Here is a 25,964-nt window from a genome sequence, read left to right on the forward strand (position 1 = left end):
AAAAGGATCACTATTGTTGTCAGGTTGTCGCCAAGTTTGTAGGCTATATTATTATAGTGTAGGTACATATAGTTTTTTCTAGGTAATTAAGATATTTAAATTAAACATGTATAGCCTGACCAGGAACATAAAAACCCTCGCCATGTTGCGGAAAACNAGTACTGATCCTCATTGCCAACAGACAAATAAATTACTGAGTAGCGACGCTCAGCCACGCAACGTCGCTGAAGAAAACGTACGTGCTGTACATACAAGAAGCTTAATTCAGTAGCCTTGAAAGCTGCTAATGACCCGACAGCGTCGAAAGCGCACGTTAACCGTCCATCCTACATTCCAATATTTAACACTTGGAAACAACTGAGACATCATCATTTCAGCCACAGGACGTGCATTGCTGAACATAGGCCTCCCCCAATGACTTTCACATCGCACGGTTGGTAGCGGCCTGCATCCAGCGCCTTCCTACTACCTTTATCAGGTCGTCGGTCCACGTGTGGACGTCCCGTGCTGCGTTTTCCGGTACGCTTATGGATTAAATTCGGTAACTGAGACAAGTAAGGTGATAATAAAGAAATTGCCCAAATATACAGATTCATGCATTCACAATTATGTGGTTTTTCAATAGCTATTGCCATTATTTGTTTATATTTTTAAATGTACAAATAAAATGTGATTTATTATAAGGATATTATTTCCATGTATTTGACTATACTTTGACGTATTCTTTAAAAAAACGTAAATTCCTTCAGCTTAACAGTCTGACTGAATTGTATTTATTTGTAACTACAATCTATTTGTTATCTATCTCACAAGGTTACATCTGTAAATGTTATTTACATGTTATCTAATGTTAACTTATCTCAGTACTCTAGTGTAAATTGCGAATGCTTGTTTAACACATATTGGGAGCACAGTACATATAGATTTAGTAGCAGTATGGTATTATGCAGATTTAAAATAACCGGGTTAAACTATGCAAATATCAAAATAAAAAATGTGATAAACTTTTAGAATTTTGTTCCAAAATCTATTTTTTAAGGAAATTGAGTTTCTTTTTCCAAATTAGGATAAAATTCCTAATTTTCTATTTCAAATGTAGGTCAGTAGGTCAAACTTCATGCTTACTCATTAACATGCTGTTTAAAGAAGTATGACATGACTTAGAGAATAAATGTATGTAACACCAGACAGTAAATAATTCAATAAAGAATAAATAAAGTTAATATATGATACAATATGATAAATAGAAAAAAAGCAATATCAACCACTGCTATGAAATGGTAATAGCCTCAATAGTGACTATTTGGTAGACAATCTAAAACTAATTTATCACCATAAATGCCACTCATAGAAGACCATCTATTGACTAAGTTGCTTCTATTTCATCCATTAAAATAGAGCTTTTAGATAGCAGGTATTTTGAAAATTATTGTCAGTTATAATTTATAACTGTTTTTATTTTTATTAACTAAATGTGAAGGTAGAACAAGTAATTCGGTCAGTGTATAGGAAACGGGGCGCTATGGGGCAAAAGACTTAGAAAAATTTTTATGAAAAATTTTTTTTTTTTTAATTTTTGGCTTTTTTTGCCGGGAATGTTTAGAATAGATAAAAATAAGACTAATCTTCAGATAACTTTTTTTTCTAGGACCAACCGTTAACTTTCTAGAGCCAATTAAAAGTGTGCTAACGAGTTTTTTTTTCTTCAATTATTCCTTGTTTTCTTGCAAGAATCGCATAGAAGACGTAAAACAAAGCACAAAAGCTTATATGGTCTACCTCTCTAAAACAAACGCTTTCAGATTTAGAGCCAATTAAAGGTGGCTTCCGACACTTAGAATAATTTCGATCAAAAAAATTTTTCCCGAAAGTGGCGATTCTTTTGATGCCATCATGTAGGGGACCTCAAACCAAGAAAAAAAGGTCATGTACTTCATCCCCGTAGGACCAACCCCCGACCCTCTAGAAGCGATTCAAGTTTTACGGTTTTTCCAAAAAGTTCTAATTTTCGCAAATCTATGCTGTCATCGTCTAGAGGATGTCGAACCAAGGAGAAAAGGTCATGTAGCCCACCCCCGTAGGACCAACCCCCTCCCGTGTAGAGACGACTGAAGTTCTAAAGCGTGCTTGTATAGGAACCGGGGCGCGACACTTAGAATAATTTCGATCAAAAAATTTNTATTTCAATTAGAGTACGGTGCGACGTCGATTATCTATTTATCTTGACCCACCGAAATTCGAGACGATCCGTCAAAAACGTCTTCACTGAGTCGGTGGCGGAACTTGGCTGATAATGATGCGCGTGTAACTGGGCTCTCACCGTACGAATAGAACGAGCTATAATTATTTCGACGCCGGTAATAATAAATCTACCCACGAATTACGGCAAATCAGTAAAATCTAATGAAAAAGATCCGCCATGACTTTTGAGCTACATTAGCGACATCTGACGGATATTACTAAACGTCACACGTGATTTTATTTTTTTTTTCATTTGAAAATTGGTGTTCCATTCCATTTCAAACCAGCATTGAGGTTTTATTAAAATGTTTTAAAATATTATTTTATTGAATATTTACGAAGTGCACTTTTATTAACTAAAGGCTGTTAATAAATTACAGTCATTATAATTACAATAAGTACAATACATAGTATTTTTATGTCTTTGGTCACATGACAAAAAATATTTACAAGATTTCTCATAAAATGTAGGTAAAATGTAATGATATTTTTTAGGGAAATCAGGGAAATCATTTTAAGAATCACGACACGAATCTTGCAGGAAGCCCTAAAGAAAAAGGTGATTTTATAGGCTTTTCCAAGGCTTTTCTGAATTTTTGGTTCACATAAGACGCTTTTTCGTTGTTTGGTAATTTGTTCCTTAACCTTCCCCCTTGAATAAGGGTCACTATTTGTTGTCAGGTTGTCACCAAGTTTGTAGTTATACACACATATAGTTTTTTCTAGGTAATTTAGATATTTAAATTAAACATGTACTACGCATCCCCATTATTACCCATATTTCAAACTCTTTGGTCAACCAATAATGAGTACGCTAACTAACACGCCACGAGAGGGCGCTGTTCGTTTCGAATCGAATCATCGAGAAGACGCGGGAACTTTTACAATACGTCCAGTCAACAACAATGTCCAAACAATGTTTTCACAAAATATTTTATGTTGTGAATTTATTGTGCATTGTGTGTGCAGCAGCAAGAAGCTCGCTATACCTATTGGATGTAAGCCCCGGGCCGGGCAGTCTTCAAAACCCAGGACTTGCAAGTAAGCTTCGACAGGCAGCGTTGCCAAGTAAGTGCCTCCAAAACTTTCCTACCTGTAGCAGGCCAGTCACCTAGAAACTCTCTCGTGTCCAATCTTTCTTCAAAATATTTATATTCTATTTTAGTAAATTCGGGGAACCTGTGTTTTTTGCCTGGCAACTTACTTTGTTTGTTTGTCAATTTTGACACTTGCTTTTGTCAAATTGTCTTGTCAGTCCCACGTAAAAATCTGGATTTTAATTAAAATAAATTAATAAAAGGCTTTAAATTTGATTTTAAAGATTATGGAAGATGTAAATTATTCAACCCTTGAAATTTTCATCGTGTAAAATCCTATTACCTAAGTGATGACGTTGAATAAGGACTATGTAACCTTAAAAGTGCAAAAAGTCAATAGAAACAAACTTTGTCGTCTCATTGTTTGATTTTTATCACCACCACAAGCAAACAACTTTGATATGTCACATTTCGGTGATTTCATGGACGGCGTTCCCGTTAAAATATCAGAGAAGTACAAACGACCTCCTTCAATCGAATTGCCTTATAGCGTAAGCGAATGTCCACAGCGAGCCAGAAATGTCGTCGAAAGCGTTAAATATTGCTCAACCTTCGAGACGAATGTGCTCGCCAAGCTTAAGGAGCTCAGGAGTGCGAAAGAGACGAAGAAAAATGAGTGGAGGCATCGCTTGCAGCTGCTGCAGGAGGCCAAACAAAAGAAACTGGACGCGATCGCGGCCGCCGAGGCCGAGGAGAAGCTCAAGCAGCTGAGTGTGTCTGAAGTGTCCTACCCTAGCACCGACGAGATCAGTGCTCTGTCGCTTGACGACAAGGCCGAGCACACCTGTGATACCACCCACAAACAAGATAGCCCTGAGATAATAGAGACAACCAATGAACTCACCTATCCCTCCTGTAGCAACGCACAAGACTCCCAACCGAACATCCTCCAGCCCATTCAGGTGCAGACGAGCTACCATCAAAACAGCCTCCTGGATGATCCAGATCCCTTGCAAGAGTTAAAGATGACTGCTAAAATAACTAAGATGCCACAGTATAGTAATATAGACATGTTGACTTATAAAGATTTTGAAAATGATACCTCGAGTCCGTTTGATAATGTTGAACTGAAGACAATAAATGATATGGAACTGTTAGCTCAAGTGTTACAGAGCCAGAGAGATTCCTCCACAAGTCAACCACAGACCTATGTGCCGGAAACATATACAAACTTGCCTAACTGTGCATCCCAAGCGCACTTGGAGGCTATGACGTATTTGCCTAATTCATACAATATGGAGCAGCCAATTCAGGGTCAAAGTGTCATGTATTTGCCCCAACATTATCCTGTTTCAAATGGTTACTATGTACCAGCAGAAAGCACCTGTGATAACCCTATGCCAATGGAAAATATGAATATGTACATGCCAAATTACCAATATTATGTTCCTACAAATCCATATCCCACAGTGGATCCCACATATTATGGCAACCAACTACCAACAACATCAGATTTGAATCCAGCAGCGAATGGCTCCACTTACATACCCCAACCATATTATTTCCAAGTTCCTCAAATACCATATTCTCCAGAAAACTCAGGTTACAGCACCATACCAGAGCAAACTGTTCCGGTTAATAGTCATAATGAGTCAACTAACTCCCAAAGCACTATTAAGTCAAGATCTAGAAGTGTGCCTGATATAGTTCGCGAGCTAAATGAAGAGTTAGCATCGGCTAAATTAAGATCAAATGAGAGATCATGCACTACAAGTCCTGCTCCTAAAAACATCCAGAATGTTCCTCGTTCCTCTTTCAGCAGCGACAAGAAAGAGGAAAGGAGAAGTAGAAGGAAGTCTGAGAGACTGCCCAATCCGTTTGATAAGTTGCCAGCTCAGCAACAGAGTATGTGTCAAAAGATTCATGGAATGGGCTTCCCACTTGACAGGGTGGCAAGAGTTTGTGGCCTTTTAGGTGATAATGACAAAAAGGTAAGGAGTATTCTTAAAACATATTTAAAAAATAGATTCACATCACTGTACATTTTCTTTTTCATGTACACTCCTGAAAATGTTTTTAAAAGGCTTCTGTGCTAGCTAAGCTGCTAATAAGCTGTTTTTTAGCATAGTAACTAAGTTGCCCTATTACATACATACAATAATTTAGACATGATTGTTTATAGTTAATCACTTGAATTATTTTGCTGATGCAATATTTAAACTGTTACAGGTGATCGAAGGACTTTTAATACTCGGTGATTTGATGGACCTTGGTTTCTCGGAGGGAAGAGTACTGGGAGCACTGGCCAAGCATGAGTTCAACAGGGACAAAGCACTGGATGAGCTGGTATCGTAATCGAGGGCAGTGTTAAGTAAGGGATCAACTTGACTAACTTTTCCTAAATCAAAGTCTGATTTAAANAAGTTTTCTTTTAACATTATAAAATAGATTAACATTCACTGTTCTACATTTTCTTATTCATGTGTATTAAATGGCAGTAATTGTCATTTCTGAAAATGTTTTTAAAAGGCTTCTGCGCTAGCTAAGCTGCTAATAATCTGTTTATCAGCATAGTAACTAAGTTATTCAATTACTTACAATAATTTAAGTCTTAATTCTAAGCAACAGACATGATTTTATAGTTAATCACTTGAATTCTTATGTTGATGTAATATTTAAACTGTTTCAGGTGATCGAAGGACTTTTAATACTCGGTGATTTGATGGACCTCGGCTTCTCGGAGGGAAGAGTTCTGGGAGCACTGGCCAAGCATGAGTTCAACAGGGACAAAGCACTGGATGAGCTGGTATCGTAATCGAGGACAGTGTTCAGTAAGGGATCAACTTGACTAACTTTTCCTAAATCAAAGTCTTTGATTTAAAAAGTTTTCAACTGAAGATTAAGAATTGATTGTGAAATTCAGGGTTGATTATTTATTTAGTCTGTTGAAGTTCTTATATCATAAACCTTTGAATACACTCTAAACACTGCCTTGAAATATTAAAATTGTATGATAATTATAAAATGTATAGTATTAGTATTCACTACTGCATTGTGGCCTTTAATTTTGACAGGTCTAATTGTTATCTGGTTTCATGTTAAAGACAGTTATCTGGCTATTGGATCCTAACATTATGAATATTCATCTGTATCAATATTCAAAAGACTATTTGAGATATCAAAATCTACTTTCTGAAAAGCATTTCCATGTTACATTGTCACATACTCATGGATAGTTGATATTTATACAAATATGTGATACCTACTTTATTATAACAAAGAAGATAACAATGTCAACAAAATAATATCACAAATCTGGATTTTTCCAAGTCCTATATAAACTATGTATATTTTACATAATATAGCGACCTCTAAATATTAACCAAAAAAAAAAACAAAAAAAGCTAATTTCATATTTAGAGGTATATAATCGAATGAGAAAGTGCCCCGGGGAGAATTCAAAAGTCGAAAAATAAGGACCACCCTAATGTATATTTTACATAATATTATGATTAAAGTAAGGAGAAAAGAGTTGAAAAAGTGTAGGTTTATCTGTGAATAATAAAAAACTCGTAAATGTTAGTTACTACAACAATAGAAAAATGTTACAATGGAAATTATAAAATTGGACAGTGATTAAAACGGCTATAAAACATAGCTAAACGTATGGCGCCCATAATTGTATGCAATCTGAAATTAAAGAGACTTTTACTAAGTCAAAAGTCTTTCGATTTGTACTGAATAAAAGAAATATTTAAGACAACTTATTAGTTATCATATCATAAAAAATACCTTCTTAACTATTATATATTCTTAACTATCTTCTTTTTTTTCTTTTCATAGTGTTGATATATTTATGTATACGATTCAAATCAGATGAACGACAGGTCATCAAGGAAAATTAATAGTTGTAATAGCAACTGTGCTATTTCGAAAACAAAATATGGGCGCTTTCCAGACCTCATGGTCACTCAAAAGTTTGCAAAGCTATTGGAGGTAGAATTAAATTTTGTATTTTCGGTTTTGCAGAATAAATGTTATAAGTATTTCCTGCCTTTCTAAATAGAAAAGACTTATGCGTGTTTGTTGAATAGATAGTGTAGTTTGCTGATGTAAATGATTGAATAAAATATCTTATGTATGTATGTAGATCTTTATGTAAATATTTTTCAACAGAGAAATGATAAATATAAATATAAAAAATATGGAGCTATCTTTAGGCGGTTGTTTCTCAAATTAACACTATTGTTAAAATAAAATAAAAATAGTAATAAATGTCTGAGAAACAATGCTTTAATCCGCGGAATTAAAATAAATGAAAGTAGGTCGTTTTTACTAGGATTTCTCGAAATCAGAAGTGAGCAAAATGCTTCCAGTGAATTGGGAATAGATAGGACAGAAAAAGTGCATTCTTCTGACGGAATTAGACACTTCTGTAACATTTGTAAATAAATAATAGAAGGCTTCATAGAGAAAGTGATAAATGAAAATAATATATTTATTTATGTATTGAAGAGAATATTGTAAGATTCTTTCAGTTTTCAGAACACTTTAATTAATGGCTGTTTGGCCTTCAGTTGGAGTAATGGACCACATGGGTTCGAATCCCGTGGCGGACAAATGTTAGTTTCATGAGCACTAACATTTTATATTTCAAAATAATTATGTTCTTTAAGCAAGATGTAATAAATGTATATTGTGAAAGGATCTGCCAAACGAAAGTAAAAATCGACAGCAGTATTTTGTATTTTTATTAAACAAATGTTTGCATTTATTGTTTTAATTGCAATTTGGTTATAATAGAAATGCACTTAGATTTGTTATAAATTTATGTCCAATGGTTGTAGAATTTAATGTAAGCCACCATTATGGCTTATTTTTGCCTGGTTCTATCGATTTTAAATTAAAAAGCACTATTTTTTGCTTTTAAAAACAAGCACATTCCGCGTGGATCCGTGCAATTTTTTAAACGTTATTGAAATAATCTATCTATTAATTAATGTGATTTTAAAAACTTAAAAAATACACTGAAATAGATTTATTTATTTTCTAATAAATTAAAGCACTTTTTTGCACGCTTTTGTTGTTTATAAAAAATACTTTCCTTGCAATTATTTGTATTATTACTTGTAATTTTACAGTGGTGCTACGATTGTACGAGTCTGCATGTGTTATGAAATGGCACTCAAAATCTTATTCTAACCACCAATAGTAAATTAAAATTTGGCCTTGTAATTAGAAATTGTAAATAAAATACGTAGGCAGTAACGTCGTAGCAGCACTGCAATATTACCGTTCAAAATATGACGTCGCTGAAAAATAAAAAGTAAAGTTAAAAATTACATGATAGTTAATGGAACTTTGTCACACTGTACCGTCAATGGCTAATTTGCTGATTACGAATAAAAGTCTAAAATAACCCTCCTTCTGGCGCAGTCGGGTAAAAAGAAAGATTCTGTCCCGTGCGCGCGCGCCGTTTTTTTTCTTTCATTATAAATACCATTCATTAAATAATAAAATTAAAATCTAGCTCCAATCTTTTTTCTTATGATTAGAAGTAAAACTGAATTGTTTTAGAACGAAAGCTTTCACATATAAATACTTATGAATTTATAGTCCAGTTAATTTGTGAAAGTGATTAGCGTCCATAACTATTGTTGTAACATTATGGATGCAATAAACAATTGAGTATTGTCAATTTATTCAGAAGTCCAGTTCCGTATTCAGGTACATAAATTCATTTTAAAACTAAATATGACTTGTATTGAATTTTAACTTAAATGGACTGTAATTTATTAGTTTGTTTGTATCGTATTTGCAATAAATAAACAAACAAAATCAAACACTGATGAGTGGTGATCGATTTGGCGCAGTGGTTGAAACAATTGCCAACGTTAACTTACAGAGATCGCAGGTTCAAAAATCAAAGGTACATTTACATCACCTTAATCTTGTTTTTTGAGAATTTTTGGTTTCGGTAGGTTCTCTAGTTGACTAGATTCGGTACACCGTGCAAGGTATAATCTTGTGTAGTGGTACAGATCCCTTGGCGTGATAAGCATTCTGCCGGATTTTTCAGTGAAAGGGGAGATTTGTCAAGGAGGTTGTGTTGTCAACTTTTTGGCCTCTTTATTTGACAACTAGCTTTCCGCCCGCGGCTTCGCCCGCGTGGAATTTTGTCTGTCACAGAAAAACTTTATCGCGCGCGTCCCTGTTTCAAAAACCGGGATAAAAACTATCCTATGTTCTTTCCCGGGACTCAAACTATCTCTATGCCAAATTTCATCAAAATCGGTTGCGAGGTTTAAGCGGGAAAGCGTAACAGACAGACAGACAGACAGAGTTACTTTCGCATTTATAATATTAGTTGGGATGACTGTACAGTCATAATGACTGTACAGCACAATAGACTACATTTTAAAAAATAGAGCTAAAATAAAGCTAGAATTTTTTTTAAATGTAGTCTGTTGTGCTGCAACCTGTCTTGCGAACTTTTTGGCTACTTTGGGTGTCACGAACTATTTGACGCTGACTGTACCTAATGCAAAACCAATAACTATCTTTAAACAGGTCAATGAACCTCAGGCAATCTACTTGCCGGTTAAGCCAAGGCTCAAGTTTGCTCATTCTGTTAGCTTATTCTTCTTTTCGTGTCGACAACAAACCTACACAGTGTCAGCCCAAAACTCCGCCACAAGTGTGTCTGTGTCGTTGTCAGCAGCACTCATCAAATCGTCCTGAGTGCAGGTGCTTGGGCGGGCACTAAGGGCACGACATCAGGTGCTTCATCGACTGGGGAACAAAACCGCACCTGCACTCCATGTTTAATCCATCCAAGAATCCCCACCCGACCAGATTGTTCTTACTACGGCCAACCTGCGTCCGAAGTCTATTTAAAGACTTCCAGGTAAGCCAGGGGAGCTCATATCTAGGTGGAGGACTCTCAGACATAGGGGCAAAAGGGCAGGCCTAAAACTCCCAATAACTATCTTTTAACAGATCAATGAACCTTAGGCAACCTACTTGCCGGTTAAGCCAAGGCTCAAGTTTGCTCATTGTGTTAGCTAAAGCTAAACGAGAAGGGCTTTTGCTTCCATATTTAGTAGTACTTATGTACGGAAGATAGCACGTTAGTCAATACACCGGCATCTTATATTGTTGTAATAGGTACTACTTTGCGACAAAAATGGTACATGGACAAAAATGGGCGACTGTGCGTACTCAACATGAGGAAAATGGTCTTAGAAATAAACATGCAACTTTTTAAATAAAAAATTTAGCCATTGCACGGTTCAGTAGACGTTAAAGCATTTTATTTAATTACTGTTTGTATTGTTACTACTAAGGTTTTGTAGCTGATTTGAGTAATTGTTATAAAAAATCTACTGTGGTCATGTCAATAATGCCCACTACCATTTATGTACCACTACGGTTTGAGCAGTAAAATGGAATACGAAATATATAGTTAGCAGCAATAGTTATTGTTTAGTTATTCGTTTCGTAAATAAATCTTCAGTAAATAAACCTATTCTTTAACTGCGTGATCGATCATGTCTGTAATAATAATTATTTTTGTAATCAACAGATATTAAATGGAGAGTAATTATATTCAACTATCAACACTTACGTTTGTTGCAAATGTTTTATTTATTTATTCTAGTGTTAGTGAGAGTTAGCGGTAAATTGTAAGCAAAGGCTTGATGGTAGGCGCGAGTGAAATTTTATACAGCTTCTGAACGAGGGTTATGTATAAAAATAAATTGAATTATTTTTAATACCGCATTTCATTTCAGATGTGTTTCAGATCTTCACCTAAAACCTTTTTTGTCAGACTTTTCAAACACAAAAAATATCAGAATTGCATGTTACAAAGTTAAAATTATGTAACTAGATTCGCTAGCCGCGTGAGTTATAACAAAAATAAAAATTGTAGGAACTGCCACAAGTTGGGCGCCAAATTAATGGCGGAGCAGTGTCCAATGTGTCCCTGACATATTCGTTTTGCCTACCCTTTGTTTGTTTTACAGTGGCGTTAAAAGCAAGTTTTCGTTTCGCTAGAAAAAAAGTATATCCAAAAAAGTGCGGTGCCGAATGAATCGCCCCCATATGTCATGCAAATGACGCCTTTGAGCAGCATCGACATGTGTTTCCAATTGCACACTAATGTTATCTACTCAAATATGGCCTTTATGTTAGTGACAATAAAGCAGCATCGCACGTTATCGCGTGATATTGCTCTTTTCGGTGTTTAGGTCAATGCCAAGAGTTTGACTGATGATGTTTAAATTAATTTTTTGGAACACTTCGTTCTGTTTACTCTACTGGGAAGTCCTCCTTCGTTAGCTATTTTTTTAATAAAAGGACGGAAGTGGTTTAATTTAAACGTTTTAGATCTTCATTATCATGGATTAGTCAGCTCGCGTTCCTCTTATGTTTATTTGTAAATCTGTCAGCTGGGTTTGCTGCAACACGAAACAGTTTTTCTTATAATGTCGTAATGTCGTAGGTAAACTTGTATAGAACATGACAGATACTACGCAGCAATCTCGGCAGGCGAGCCACGTCTGGCAGGTAAAGGAACTTTGCTTCCGACGCGTAGTTCCCGCCGCTCGAAATGGGTCATAAAATTCAGTTTCCGCGACTCGCCGCCAGACAATGCCGACCACCGGCATTGTCTATTCAGTCTATTGTCATCGCCGGCCAGACGCGATGAATGGGACAAGTTCACTCGAATCCGGCCCACATTACACGCCCGACTAAGACGCACATAGGCCGCGGCGCGAGCAAGACAGAGACGCGCGCGAGTCTACGCGGACACTCGGAATTACCGCTGCTCGATTTTGTTTTGAGGCGCACAGTCGCCAGCGCTCCACGGGCGGCGCACGCGTCTCCGCGCCATGACCGGCTCGCATTTCGATACGTGTCGTGCCTCGTCGCGCTCGCACCGATAACATCGCGAATCCGATATTTAGGCCGGTGATAGCGATAGGGTTCGATTTTAAATCGCGCCACGGCCCGACCGCGCTGCCATGTGATCGCTCCCCGCCGATGGGAGCGAAACGCGAACAAAAAAGCCGCCCGCTAATGTCTACCCCTCCCGGCCGCTACAAAAAAGGGATAAAAAGACTATTCCTGGAATGCACACATGTGGACCGGGTAAACGTGGGTGCTTCTATTGATCCGCAGTTCTGTCACGATGGCCCGGAGGAGCAAGTGGATGCATTTGGTGGCGGGCGTCGTCGCCGGAGTTACGCTCGGGATTTTTCTGAAGTTGTGCTTAAGGCCCTCGTCTAGGACTTCGATCGAGGCCTGCCCACAGTCGGCCAGGTCGTACGTGGCGCCCGACCCCCTGGCCTTGATCGGTTTGAAACAGGATGAAACAGTGCAAAATTCGAACAGGACTTTAGTGTTCGTCGGTGTTATGACAGCCGAGCAATACTTGGACACGAGAGCGAAGGCTGTGTATGAAACGTGGGCGCAGGACCTGCCGGGGCGGATCGCGTTCTTCAGCTCGGAGGTGTCGCGCGCGCCCGGCCTGCCGCTGGTGCCGCTGCGCAACGTGGACGACAGCTATCCGCCGCAGAAGAAGTCGTTCCTGATGCTCCTGTACATGTACGAGAAGTATGGCGACAGATTTGAGTGGTTTATGCGTGCTGATGATGACGTTTACGTAAGAGGTGATAAGTTGGGGGAGTTTCTGCGTTCGGTGGACAGTCGGAAGCCCCAATTTATTGGGCAAGCTGGACGCGGAACTACAGCTGAAAGAGATGCGTTGGCTTTGGACTACAATGAGAACTTTTGTATGGGTGGTCCGGGAGTGCTGTTTTCGCGTGAGACGTTGAGGAGGGTGGCTCCCCACGTGAAGTACTGCCTGAAGCACCTGTACACCACTCATGAAGACGTGGAGCTGGGAAGATGCGTCGCGAAATTTGCTGGAGTGTCCTGCACATGGAGTTACGATGTGAGTATTTTCTTGATTCCGTATCTGTAACTTAATACCGTTGGGAAAGCTACACATCTGCCGGGCTGACCATGCGAGCTTGTTAAATTACATTTCCTTGTTAACCAACGAGCTTATTTCATGTCAGCTACCAATGTTGCAATTGCAATGCGCTGAAAACTCGTAAAACATTCGCTTTCGTTGCAAAAATAGTATTGCAAACTAAATATTTGGTAATAACTATCCACTTATGAATTCATACAATAATGGCCTTTACGGTCTGTAGGTTCTGTTGACGTACCTACTTTGAATATGAATCAGCTGATAGTGAAAAGGGTAATGCGTCTTGTTTTTGATCCATCTCGAGTGTGACAATATGCAATTTGCGTTATTTTGGTTTATCTGGTTATTAGCGTGTTGTGTTCACGAATGCGTGCATATCCGTGTGTTAGTGATTTATAATGTAAATGAGTAATGCACACGCTCACACGCTCACGCTGACGGCTACACTACACCGCGTTATCACGCACTATTTTTCGTCACATGCTTGCTAATCTGTTAAACCTTCCTCGTAATCGCTGGATATTCGATCGATACGAGTATTCGATATCTTATCGACGATTATTTGGCCATCTATTGTTGCGTAGGTGCTTGCTTAAATCGCCAGATGGACAGAAATAGCCACAATAATTTATTACAGCTTAGGTAGGTAAGGTAATAACATAATTTCCATTATTGCCTACCTGAGTGGTTTAGATGAAACACAACCACAAGTTAAAACTACAGATGTAATTCTCTGTAATCAAGTCCGACTTGATATGCCCTAGTTTTGTGTTAACGGTAAAAGAACTTGACTGGAAGCGGTCGGGTGAACTGGCAAGGTCATAGAATTTCATAGCAAGGACCATGGAATATAAAATATCTTTGAAGTAGACGATATTACTTAAAATAGTTTGCGTCCTATGCACTTTATCTACAGAAAATATTGGATAGAAACACTGCAAGAATCTACTTAAACTTAACTACTTTTCATAAAATTAAAGTAAGGTTCTGAGATTTCCTCTTAAATTCTGATCTCGTTTCGGTCAACGCGTTCGACCCAAGGCCAACTTTTATCAGATAAAAAGACTAAGTATGATACAGATTCGTCTCGATACGATTCGTTCGGTTGCCGACTGCTATCCGCATCCCACGTGTGTTATCATGCCATCATTTGTTATTTATCTTTGTGTAGGACAAGTTTTCTCTTACGTTCAATTGTGATCTTCATTCCGTTTGTCACAAGAACAAATCTCTAGATGCTCACTTAAATGAGCAATCATAATAATATTTGTGTAGGTACGAGTAACTTCATTCAATTTTATATTTTCCCAAAATATTTCAATAAAATCTACCAGTACATATTTATTTCATTAACCCAATCATTAAACGCATGTAGGTATTCATTTAGGTCATCGATCTTTCAGACTAGGTTGATAAGGTCACTGATAAATACATTGGCATTGGTTGGACGCAGATATTTTTCTACAGTCGTTCCTCTATTTGCGCATGCGCATCGTCTTGCGTATTGCAAATTGCAAGAGAATATTTTTTTTTCTTTTTGTTCAGCTTCTACTGCTGCGTCCGTAACTGGAATTACTAGTTGTAATAAATATCAATAGAATCTAGGAATAATAAAACGAATTCTTTTGTTTTTGTTACGAAGGCCAAAGGTTTCATAATCATCTATTACTATATTATTTACAAGTCTTTACATGTGCAATCGAATGACTGGGTCTACCAGCCAGTAGGAAATCTTCGGGAAAAGTGATTGCCCTCCTATTATAATAAAGAATAGCATATTCTTAAACCCCTTACTTTCCATTTCCAATTGTATTTTTGCTTAAGACGGCTCCTCAAACTTCTGCCTAAAAAGAAAAGTTCGGTAACAGTGGTTGAGGATGTCTTTTTGTTACTAGAAATGTCTTCTTAAAATATCCATACCATATCTTATAACAGGGAGATCTCAAATTCTCAGAGTCAGAATTGACGCGAATAATTTATTGGCCATAAAAAATGGACTGGGTTGATGAACTGCCCGCCGGAATTTGGACACCACCGTATAGGCCATGCGCTTGGGCAAGTGGGTCTATTATTATCTTCGCACCGAAGACAAGTTTCCGCCTCTAGTTATCTTGTTTAACTAGAAGCCAGTCTTGCTTCGAAAAATAGTCCTAAAGCTGCAATTATAAGGCACTTGAGCGTCATCTTACTCTTGCTTGTCCAATTTTTTCTCGAAGCACGAGTAAAATCCAATAATTATGTATAGAGATCATCCAAAAATGTATTTTTTTCATCTGTAAGTTTTAATAATCTGCTATCAGCTCAATGGCTTTAATCAGATTAGATGGCGTGTTCTTAAATTTTTGGAGAGTGCACATCTTGTCACGTGTCATCTTTTGCTTTTTTCCTTGGAAGATTTATATCGAAGCCAATTGCATTCTTTCAGCCGAAACAGGCAGTATTATCTGTAGATAGTAATATTCTTAGATTAATAAAACAAAAACTAAAATATTTAAAAAATCCAAGAAAAGATCTTCAATCACTTCAATGGTCTTTTATACAAACAACAGGCATCTGGAAAATGCAAAAGCATACTCCGCTGGGATTCTCCGTGAATTCTATCTGTTATCTGAAGAACCTAGTTACCACGATTTCACAGTTTGCTCGTTATAAATTAGTTGCATACGCCGAAACTGGCGCAGTTATGAAATTCATGCAACTTGTATATTTGTGTTTGTTATGCGGGTTTGCTTTTCACCAAATTAATTTGAAAGTAGTTACCTGTAGGCCTTAGATGCGCGCCGTGATAAGCGGTTATCACGCCATTTTATCGATTTTGCCTATACATTTTGACGTCGATAAAAGTTATCACGGCGCGCATCTTAGGCCTACTGGAACTTTCACTTCCTAACCTTTGTTTGATTGACAAAATAACTTTGGTGAATTTGTTTGTGGAAGTGAATTTTTCTTTCAAATTAGACTTTTGGCTTCAAAATTGAAGAAGCTTTAAATTGCGTCACCGTCATCAGGTCATTGTTTCTTTGCAGGAGTACTACTCTCGCCAATTAACAAGAGGCAAGCATTGAAACATTGTTAAATCAAATAAGTCATAAGAGGTTTTTGCCGAAAATGAACTGACCGTAAAATAACATCCTTGTTTTTCAAATTTTTTTCACTGTACTGACAGCCAGTTTAATTAAAATTAAAAAAAAAAGATAAATCGTGACTCTAGTGCTTTAAGCTGTTTAAAGTTTAAACCATAGAGGAATTGTTTAAACTATGTTCCATAATGCGTAATTTCACGCATTTAATTAATTAATAAATATTAATTTATTAACTAGTATACTATTACATATAATAATAATTTTAGATTTCTTAGAGATATATTTCGAATGATATTTCTTCTATTACCTTCAGACTTATGGCACAGAATAAGTAATAGTACAGCTTATGGGTAAGCCTTTCGTACGAGATCATTGGCACTTGGCATCAAATATTTGTTCAGATTCCGTTTCTCAGTGCCGTTTTAAACAAATCTCTGTATAATCGAATATTTGGTCATGCTCTCAGAATGTCACGGCGCATTTTATTGGTTGGCAAACAATATTTGAGAATCAGTATGAATTAGTAGGTATCTACTTGCGCAGTACCTCAGGTCATTTTAATGTCAAGGTATAACGTTACTGGTGTTTACTTTAATTTTGGAGGACTTTGTCTGTCTACGAGGGCTGCACTAAAAGTATCGGGAATGGAATATTTCCACTGTTCCTATCATATTTAAATCTTTTTAATTGCAAACTCCTTGGTTTTAAAAATCTAATACCATTTATTTATTTAAAAAAAGATTCTCGGTCTTATCACAAGGTCTTGTGAAACTTGTTTAGTTGTTGAGAAAATGGAATTGACTCAAGAAAATTCAAGAGTTATGATTTATTATGACTTTCGGAGTGGTTTAACACAAACACAGTATGTTGACCGGATGATTTCTGCATTTGGTAATGAAGCCCCATCCTAAACCACAATTTATCGCTGGTTTGCTGAATTCCAACGTGGACGTGTCAAGCTCAGTGATGATCCCCGTCAATGTCGTCCAAAAACTGCAGTCACCCAAGAAAACGTTGATGCTGTGCGTAAGCTGATTGAAGAAGATCGACATGTGACATACCGCGAAATTCAGGAAACTTTAGACATTGGCATGAGTCAAATACAAAAAATCTTGCATGAACAATTAGGAGTAAAAAAGTTGTTTTCCTGATGGATCCCGCATTCGCTCTGTGAAGAGCAAAAAGCGGCTCGCGTTACTTGGTGCGTCAGAACTCTCGGAAGATTACATGCAGGATCCTCAAATGCTGTATACAACATCGTATCAGGTGACGAATCCTGGATATACGCGTACGAACCCGAAACAAAAAACCAGTCACGAGTTTGGGTGTTTGAAAATGAGTTAAATCCAACAAAAATTGTTCGTTCACGGAGTGTTGCAAAAAAAATGGTGGCCACGTTTGTCTCCAAAACCGGCCATGTTGCGACTATTCCTCTTTGGGGACAAAGAACGGTTAATGCAGAATGGTATGCTAGCATTTGTTTGCCACAGGTTGTTTCTGAACTCCGTAAAGAGAACTGCAACCGCGGCATCATCCTCCATCACGACAATGCGAGTTCTCACACCGCGCACAGAACAAAAGAGTTTTTAGAGCAAGAAAACATAGAATTATAAGACCATCCGCCGTTCAGCCCCGACCTAAGCCCTAATGATTTCTATACTTTCCCTAAAATAAAGAATAAATTGCGTGGTCAGACATTTTCATCACCTGAAGAAGCTGTGGACGCCTACAAAACGGCCATTTTGGAGACCCAAACTTCCGAATGGAATGGTTGCTTCAATGATTGGTTTCGTGTTTGGAAAAATGTGTCAAATTTCGCGGAGAATACTTTAAAAAGCAATAAATACATTTTTAAATAGTAATGTTGTTTCACTTCCTTGATTCCCGAAATTTTCAGTGCCGCCCTCGTATTACCTATTTCAATTTAGGTAGAATTCTTGTCTTTTAAAGCTTCACACTCACAGATAGCACAGTCTAAGGCCACAAACTAAGGCTGAGTTGCACCACCTAACTTTGACGGTAACTATAACGATAACTGTGGGTCTAGACCAGTGCCGTAACTAGGGCGGTGACAGCGGTGCCCAGGCACAGGGCGCAGAAATGACCAGACCAGTATCTAGTTTTGTTTCATGCACGCTCTGCACCCCCCCCCCCCGTAGAAGGTTACTTTTTATTCAAAAAGGTTACATTATTTTATATTTCTCGCACCGGGCGCATAAAAGGCTACACTGGTCTAGACAAAGTGCAAATTATAATCGCAAACTAGTCGAAAAGTGGTCGAAAAGCCCCTTTTTTGTATGGAGTTTTGACGGATTCGATTTTCGATTCGATCAAAAAGTGCGTTTTGTCTAGGGGGGCTGGTGTTTTTTGTATGGAGTTTGACAAATTTTTGACGTTTGTCAAAGTTAAAGTAAGATGGTGCAACCCAGCTTAGTCTTGAAATTATTTGCAAGTGTTTAGCGAACTTCGTTTAGGCACAGGTTAGGGTTCGGTTATATAGGTTGCGAACGCGTTACGTGGCGATACAAACTTTGTGTGTTATTTGGTCACAAATCTACCTTCACACCTTGTTTATCCAGCACTAAAATCACGGTTTAATTTTATTACAAAATTGGACTCATACTAAAGTCATAATAATCATACAGTTAACTTGAGTATTGTAGTAAGCAAGTACTCGTAGATATCACGAATTGAAGTCCAACGAATAAAGCGTGCAGTAATACTTACTCGTATACTGTTAGAAGTTAAATGTAAAATAACCAGGGTTCGAAAATATCCGATATTTATTATAAATATCAAAATATCGGATATTTATGATATATATCCGATATACAACTTTGATATATATCAATTTTGTATGAAAGCCATAGTATTATTTTATTGTATTATTCATGAATACTATTGCATATGTGTTACATTAACATGTTTTTAATGTTTTTAAAACTTTAAATCAGACAAATAAAACAAAAACATAAAATATTCTTTTAAATACGGCAAAATCAACTAAAAAAATAAAAATCTTATGTCAAAAAGTACAAATACAGTAACAAATTTTAAAAGTTGATATATATCATCAAAACCAGCTTGATATATATCGGATATATATCCGATATATATCTTGATATATATCCCTTGATATATATCCTCGAACCCTGAAAATAACTACGCAACTTCCTATCGACGATCTTACTGCTTACCTGTGTGCTTACCATGAGTTTACGTTAGGTGTGCTCGCTAGCGACTGCGTAAAAAAATGACATTTAATTGTATGACATATTGTGCAGCGCCCCTAGCGGCTACTTTCAAGAAACAAAATCTTCATAGAGATTTCGCTAGCGAGCACACCTAACGTAAACTCATGGTAGGTACACTGAACTTACCTCCCTCTTTTAACTTTATTGCTTTGCTGAGGTACAAATCGGTTAGTAACGGTTTCCTTAACATGACGGTTAAAATTTATGTACAAATAAACTATGATTAGGCAAAATTGAGAAACGGTTAACAGTTAATAATTTTATTGATATTTTGCGGAGACAAGTACTGCCGCACAATTTATAAACGCAGTAAGTACCACTTACTGCATTTATGATTGTTTTGAATATTCTGAATCCTGAAATCGCGATCTATAAGAATCAAAGACCCGTTTTTTTCTATCTATCTTAGAACGGAAGATACATGTTATCATAAACGCAGTAAATAGCAGATTGTAGGTTTCTTCANTGTTCACGAATGCGTGCATATCCGTGTGTTAGTGATTTAATATAATGTAAATGAGTAATGCACACGCTCACACGCTCACGCTGACGGCTACACTACACCGCGTTATCACGCACTATTTTTCGTCACATGCTTGCTAATCTGTTAAACCTTCCTCGTAATCGCTGGATATTCGATCGATACGAGTATTCGATATCTTATCGACGATTATTTGGCCATCTATTGTTGCGTAGGTGCTTACTTAAATCGCCAGATGGACACAAATAGCCACAATAATTTAATACAACTTAGGTAGGTAATGTAATAACATCATTTCCATTATTGCCTACCTGAGTGGTTTAGATGAAACACAACCACAAGTTAAAACTACAGATGTAATTCTCTGTAATCAAGTCCGACTTGATATGCCCTAGTTTTGTGTTAACGGTAAAAGAACTTGACTGGAAGTGGTCGGGTGAACTGTAGGCAAGGTCATAGAATTTTATAGCAAGGACGATGGAATATAAAATATCTTTGAAGTAGACGATATTACTTAAAATAGTTTGCTATGCACGTTATTTATCTACAGAAAATAATAGATAGAAACACTGCAAGAATCTACTTAACTACTTTTCATAAAATTAAAGTAAGGTTCTGAGATTTCCTCCTAAATTCTGATCTCGTTTCGGTCAACGCGTTCGACCCAAGGCCAACTTTTATCAGATAAAAAGACTATAATACAGATTCGTCTCGATGCGTTTCGTTCGGTTGCCGACTGCCGTCCGCATCCCACGTGTGTTATCATGCCATCGTTTGTTATTTATTTTTGTGTAGGACAAGAGTTTTCCCTTTCTTGTGATCTTCATTCAGTTTGTCACAAGAACAAATCATACTACCTAGATTCTCACTTAAATGAGCAATCATATTAATTGTGTAGGTAACTGCATTAAATTGTATATTTTCCCAAATATTTTAATAAAAACTACCAGTATTTATTTAATTAACCCAATCATTAAACGCATGTAGGTATTCATTTAGGTCATCGATCTTACAGACTAGGTTGATAAGGTCACTGATAAATACATTGGCATTGGTTGGACGCAGATATTTTTCTACAGTCGTTCCTCTATTTGCGCATCGTCTTGCGTATTGCAAATTGCAAGAGAATATTTTTTTTCTTTGTGTTCACCATCTACTGCTGCGTCCGTAACTGGAATTACTAGTTGTAATAAATATCAATACAATCTAGGAATAATAAAACGAATTCTTTTGTTTTTGTTACGAAGGCCAAAGGTTTTATCAATAACTATATTATTTACAAGTCTTTACATGTGCAATCGAATGAGTGGGTCTACCAGCCAGCCAGTAGAAAATCTTCAGGAAAAGTGATTGCCCTCCTATTATAATAAAGAATAGTATATTCTTAAACCCCTTGGCCCTTACTCTCCAATTGTATTTTTGCTTAAGACGGCTCCTCAAACTTCTAAAAAGAAAAGTTCGGTAACAGTGGTTAAGGATGTCTTTTTGTTACTAGAAATGTCTTCTTAAAATATCCATACCATATCTTATCTAGTTTTAACAGGGAGATCTCAAATTCACATAGTCGGAATTAACGCGAATAATTTATTGGCCATAAAATGGACTGGGTTTATGAACTGCCCGCCGGAATTTCTACACCACCGTATAGGCCATGCGCTTGGGCAAGTAGATCTATTATTATCTTCGCACCGAAGACAAGTTTCCGCCTGTAGTTATCTTGTTTAACTAAAAGCCAGTCTTGCTTCGATAAATAGTCCTAAAACTGCAATTATAAGGCTCTTGAGCGTCATCTTACTCTTGCTTGTCCAATTTTTTCTCGAAGCATGAGTAGAATCTAATAATTATGTATAGAGATTAGAGATCATCCAAAAATGTATTTATTTCATCTGTAAGTTTTAATAATCTGCTATCAGCTCAATGGCTTTAATCAGATTAGATGGTGTGTTCTTAAATTTTTGGAGAGTGCACATCTTGTGTGTGGGGTGTCATCTCTTGCTTTTTTCCTGTAAGTTTTATATCGAAGCCAATCGCATTCTTTCAGCCGAAACAGGCAGTATTATCCTAGTAATATTACACAATCATGAAAATTTTATTAGAATTTTTACAAGCAAAAACTAAAATATTTAAAAATCCAAGCAAAGATCTTCAACCGTCTTTTATACAAACAAAAGGCATCTGGAAAATGCAAAAGCATACGCTGGGATTCTTCGTGAATTCTATCTGTTATCTGAAGAACCTAGTTACCACGATTTCACAGTTGCTCGTTATAAGTTAGTTGCATACGCCGAAACTGGCGCAGTTATGAAATTCATGCAACTTGTTATATTTGTGTTTGTTATGCGGGTTTGCTTTTCTGCAAAATAATTTGAAAGTAGTTTACTGGAACTTTTCACTTCCTAGACTTTGATTGACAAAATAACTTTGGTTAATTTGTTTTTAAAGTGAATTTTCCTTTTAAATTCGACTTTTGGCTTCAAAATTGAAGAAGTTTTTTTTTGCGTCACCGCCATCAGGTCATTGTTTCTTTGCAGGAGAACGACTCTCTTTAATTATCAAGAGGCAAGCATTGAAACATTGTTGAATCAAAAAGTCATAAGAGGTTTTTGCCGAAAATGAACTTACCGTAAAATAACATCCTTGTTTATAATTTTTTTTCACTGTACTGACAGCAAGTTTAATTAAAATTAAAAAAAAAGACTAATCATGAGTATGAATAGCGCTTTAAACTATGTTCCATAATGCGTAATTTCACGCATTTAATATATAATTTACTTATATAATAATAGTAATTTTAGATTTCGTAGAGATATATTTCGAATGATATTTCTTCTATTATCTTCAAACTTATGGGTAAGCCTTTTGTACGAGATCATTGGCACTTGGCATCAAATATTTGTTCAGATTCCGTTTCTCAGTGCCGTTTTAAACAAATCTCTGTACAATCGAATATTTGGTCATGCTCTCAGAATGTCACGGCGCATTTTATTGGTTGGCAAACAATATTTGAAAATTAGTAGGCAGGTACTTGCGCAGTACCTACTGCAGGTCATTTTAATGTCAAGGTATAACGTACTTGTGTTTACTTTAATTTTGGAGGACTTTGTCTGTCTATTACCTATTTCAATTTAGGTAGAATCTTACGTCTTTTATAGCTTCTCAGCGATTAACAAAACTCACAGATAGCTCACCCTAAGGCCACAAACTAAGCCTGAGTTGCACCACCTAACTTTGACGGTAACTATAACGATAACTTGTGTTTTTTGTATGGAGTTTGACAGATTTTTGACGTTTGTCAAAGTTAAAGTAAGATGGTGCAACCCAGCTTAGTCTTGAATTATTAGCAATAGTGTTTAGGGAACTTCTTTTTCGGTTAGATTCTCAAGCGAACGCGTTACGTGGCGATAAAAACCTTGAGTGTTATTTTGGTCACAAATCTAAAACTCCTTCTTGTTTATCCAGCACTAAAATCACGGTTTAATTTTATTACAAAATTGGACACATACTAAAGTCATAATCATACAGTTAACTTGAGTATTGAAGTAAGTAAGTACTCGTAGATATCACGAATTGAAGTCAAACGAATAAAGCGTGTAGTAATACTTACTTACTCGTATTCTGAGAAGTTAAATGTAAAATAACTACGCAACTTCCTATCCACGATCTTACTGCTTACCTCCCTCTTAACTTTATTGCTTTGCTTTGCTTACAAATCGGTTAGCAACGGTTTCCTTAATGTGACGGTTAAAATTTATGTACAAATAAAGTATGATTAGGCAAAATTGAGAAACGGTTAACAGTTAATAATTTTATTGATATTTTGCGGAGACAAGTAGGTCCTAAAAGTAAATGGATTCCTTTACGGTTTCACTTAATTTTTTTAGCCGACAAACTGATTTCATAGTCAGCCATAACATTGTAACAAGATTGTGTCGATTTATTTACGAGTAAAATGTTAAAAAGGGATACTTTTAATCTGCTATGACGCCCAGTTAAATAAGCTAATTAAGATTTTACGAATAACCAACTACTAGCTATGAAATTTTGAAATTCAACAAAACAGGCAATCTAAGCTTGAGATGCCAATGTCATCATTTCAGATTATGAATTCAAAGTTTCCGAAAAAAAGTGGATACATTAAGAAATAACATTGTAGAAGGTCTTCAACCCCAGTTAAAACGATTGAAAGTGTACATGCAAGATCGGGTTTCTTCTTGATTAAACGATACCAGATTTTGGAACAGCATTACCCAAAATTACAAGTCCAGTCAAAGTGCCCTCCAGTGCACAATCCGGAGCGAGCCTCTGAGCCAACCGGTTTGGCGTTCAGTTTTTGCAAAAGGCTCATGTTTGCCGACGGCACACACTGCATTCACCCCTGCAAAGAATACAGATGCGCAGAAGTGCCAGTAAGAACCGACAAAACAGTTACTGCCTACCTACTAAAAATAAAAAGACGTTCAATATTTCTAGTAGATTCTGCGATAGAAGTCTTGACCGAATAGTAAAACATGCGTAGTTTTATTTGTTGAAACTGTTAGGTGTCAAATTCGACACCTTCGGTTTTATCATTACTTAATCATAAATTGGCCCTCAAATACACCAGACAAAGATATTGCCAAAGCAGCAATTAAAATGCTGTTGACTGAAAATTAGTAATAAGTACTGAAAGTTCTACTGTGTGATTCTCAGCAATAGCATAGACAGACAATTTCGAGGTAGGCAATTTGTTATCTTATCATCAAGTTACATGCTTTAAATTCTACTATGTATCGTCGTAAATATGACGTAAACGATCCATAATCTTATCAATATTGAATTTCTAGGATTAATACAGTAGCTCAATGAGGTGTTATTAAAATTTAATCCTAGCAAAATGCTGAGTGATACGCAAATTTTTGTTAATGCACTAGCATTAATATGAAATATTTTACATGGAAGTTCTTTAAAATACCAAATTAACATTATCGATATGCGTAAAAAGTATGTACTGTTTATAAATACTTGCTACTTGCTAGTTACTAAGTAGCGAATCGTAAAAATTCTTCAAATATTATGGTAAAACAATGAGGAATATTATGACAATGTGTTATTGTGGTAATATTTCTCGTGGACGTGACATTATTGTTGTAATTTATTTAAGTTTTATCAAGGGATAACTCGAATAGTTAGTTAAGTGGGTAGGTATGTGAGGAATATTTTTTTAAGTTAAATTGTTTTGTCTAAATTGAAATCATGTGGTTTTATGATTATTTTGATTTTGAATATTTTAGTAAAAAGTAGAGTATAGGCATTAAATCCATTTTAAGACATTCTGCGCTTTAAATTTCGTGTGTAGGAAGTTTCACGTCACAGAATGGGGGACAAGATAAGGTAATCGCACCAAAATCTACTGAACAAACTGCGAGAGGTGATAAACCGGGGTGACCTCAAAATTCAATCTTGCGTGCATCACAATAAGATTATGATTGCACTGGCAAATCTTGCGTTTGTGTAACATTGATTTCGCAAGCTGATGATATTGCATAAGCTCTTAAGATTACGGGCACAGAGTTGAAAATAGCGCGAAAATTCACAATTAGGTATTTAGCGATGATAAACGCGAGGAGCCAGTTAATTAATTTTGTGTGAACTAAGACTGCAGTAATGTTTTTATATCTTTCAATATTGTTTTAAATTAACGTCACCTACTGAAAGGTTACATTAAAAATAAAACATAAATTCATGCACGTAATGCAAGTTGAACATTTTGTTGAACGTTATTGATAGCATACTGACTGATAATTAACTTCTTTAAGTAAAAAATAAAACAGTTATATTTTTTAAACTGTTGAAAAAAAGATCTGCAAAAATGCGGGATTATTCTGG

General features: G+C 36.4%; 2 protein-coding genes across 4 annotated transcripts in view; both read left to right on the plus strand.

Annotated features, from left to right (window-relative positions):
* The first annotated feature begins 3,479 nt into the window (after positions 1 to 3,479).
* On the plus strand, positions 3,480 to 6,629 carry LOC114366159 (uncharacterized). Of its 2 annotated transcripts, none has more exons than XM_028322939.1 (2): positions 3,480 to 5,269; positions 5,968 to 6,629. In XM_028322939.1, exons 1-2 carry the CDS (start codon positions 3,740 to 3,742, stop codon positions 6,091 to 6,093), a joined length of 1,656 nt encoding a protein of 551 aa, XP_028178740.1. In that variant the 5' UTR covers positions 3,480 to 3,739; the 3' UTR covers positions 6,094 to 6,629. The 2 variants fall into 2 exon arrangements, with proteins under 2 accessions (XP_028178740.1, XP_028178739.1); XM_028322938.1 differs by lacking the exon at positions 5,968 to 6,629 and adding an exon at positions 5,508 to 5,678.
* Positions 6,630 to 12,028: 5,399 nt separating this feature from the next.
* Chsy (Chondroitin sulfate synthase) overlaps positions 12,029 to 25,964 on the plus strand; it is a 60,650-nt gene continuing 46,714 nt past the window's right edge. For both annotated transcript variants that reach the window (XM_028322934.1, XM_028322933.1), the window contains exon 1: positions 12,029 to 13,239. In XM_028322934.1, the coding sequence (XP_028178735.1) occupies positions 12,475 to 13,239 (765 nt within the window). In that variant the 5' untranslated portion in view covers positions 12,029 to 12,474. The remainder of the gene's footprint in view (positions 13,240 to 25,964) is intronic.

The sequence above is a fragment of the Ostrinia furnacalis genome, unplaced genomic scaffold, assembly GCF_004193835.3.
Source record: "Ostrinia furnacalis isolate ACB-3 unplaced genomic scaffold, ASM419383v2 OfSCF0550, whole genome shotgun sequence".
Taxonomy (NCBI): Eukaryota; Metazoa; Arthropoda; class Insecta; order Lepidoptera; family Crambidae; genus Ostrinia; species Ostrinia furnacalis.

What these genes read in the sequence shown, in the direction of transcription:
- LOC114366159 (XM_028322939.1), top strand. Translation starts at nt 3,740, where the DNA reads ATGTCACATTTCGGTGATTTCATGGACGGCGTTCCCGTTAAAATATCA. An exon ending in TAGGTGATAATGACAAAAAG is followed by an intron (nt 5,270 to 5,967) that starts GTAAGGAGTATT and finishes AAACTGTTTCAG; the next exon opens with GTGATCGAAGGACTTTTAAT.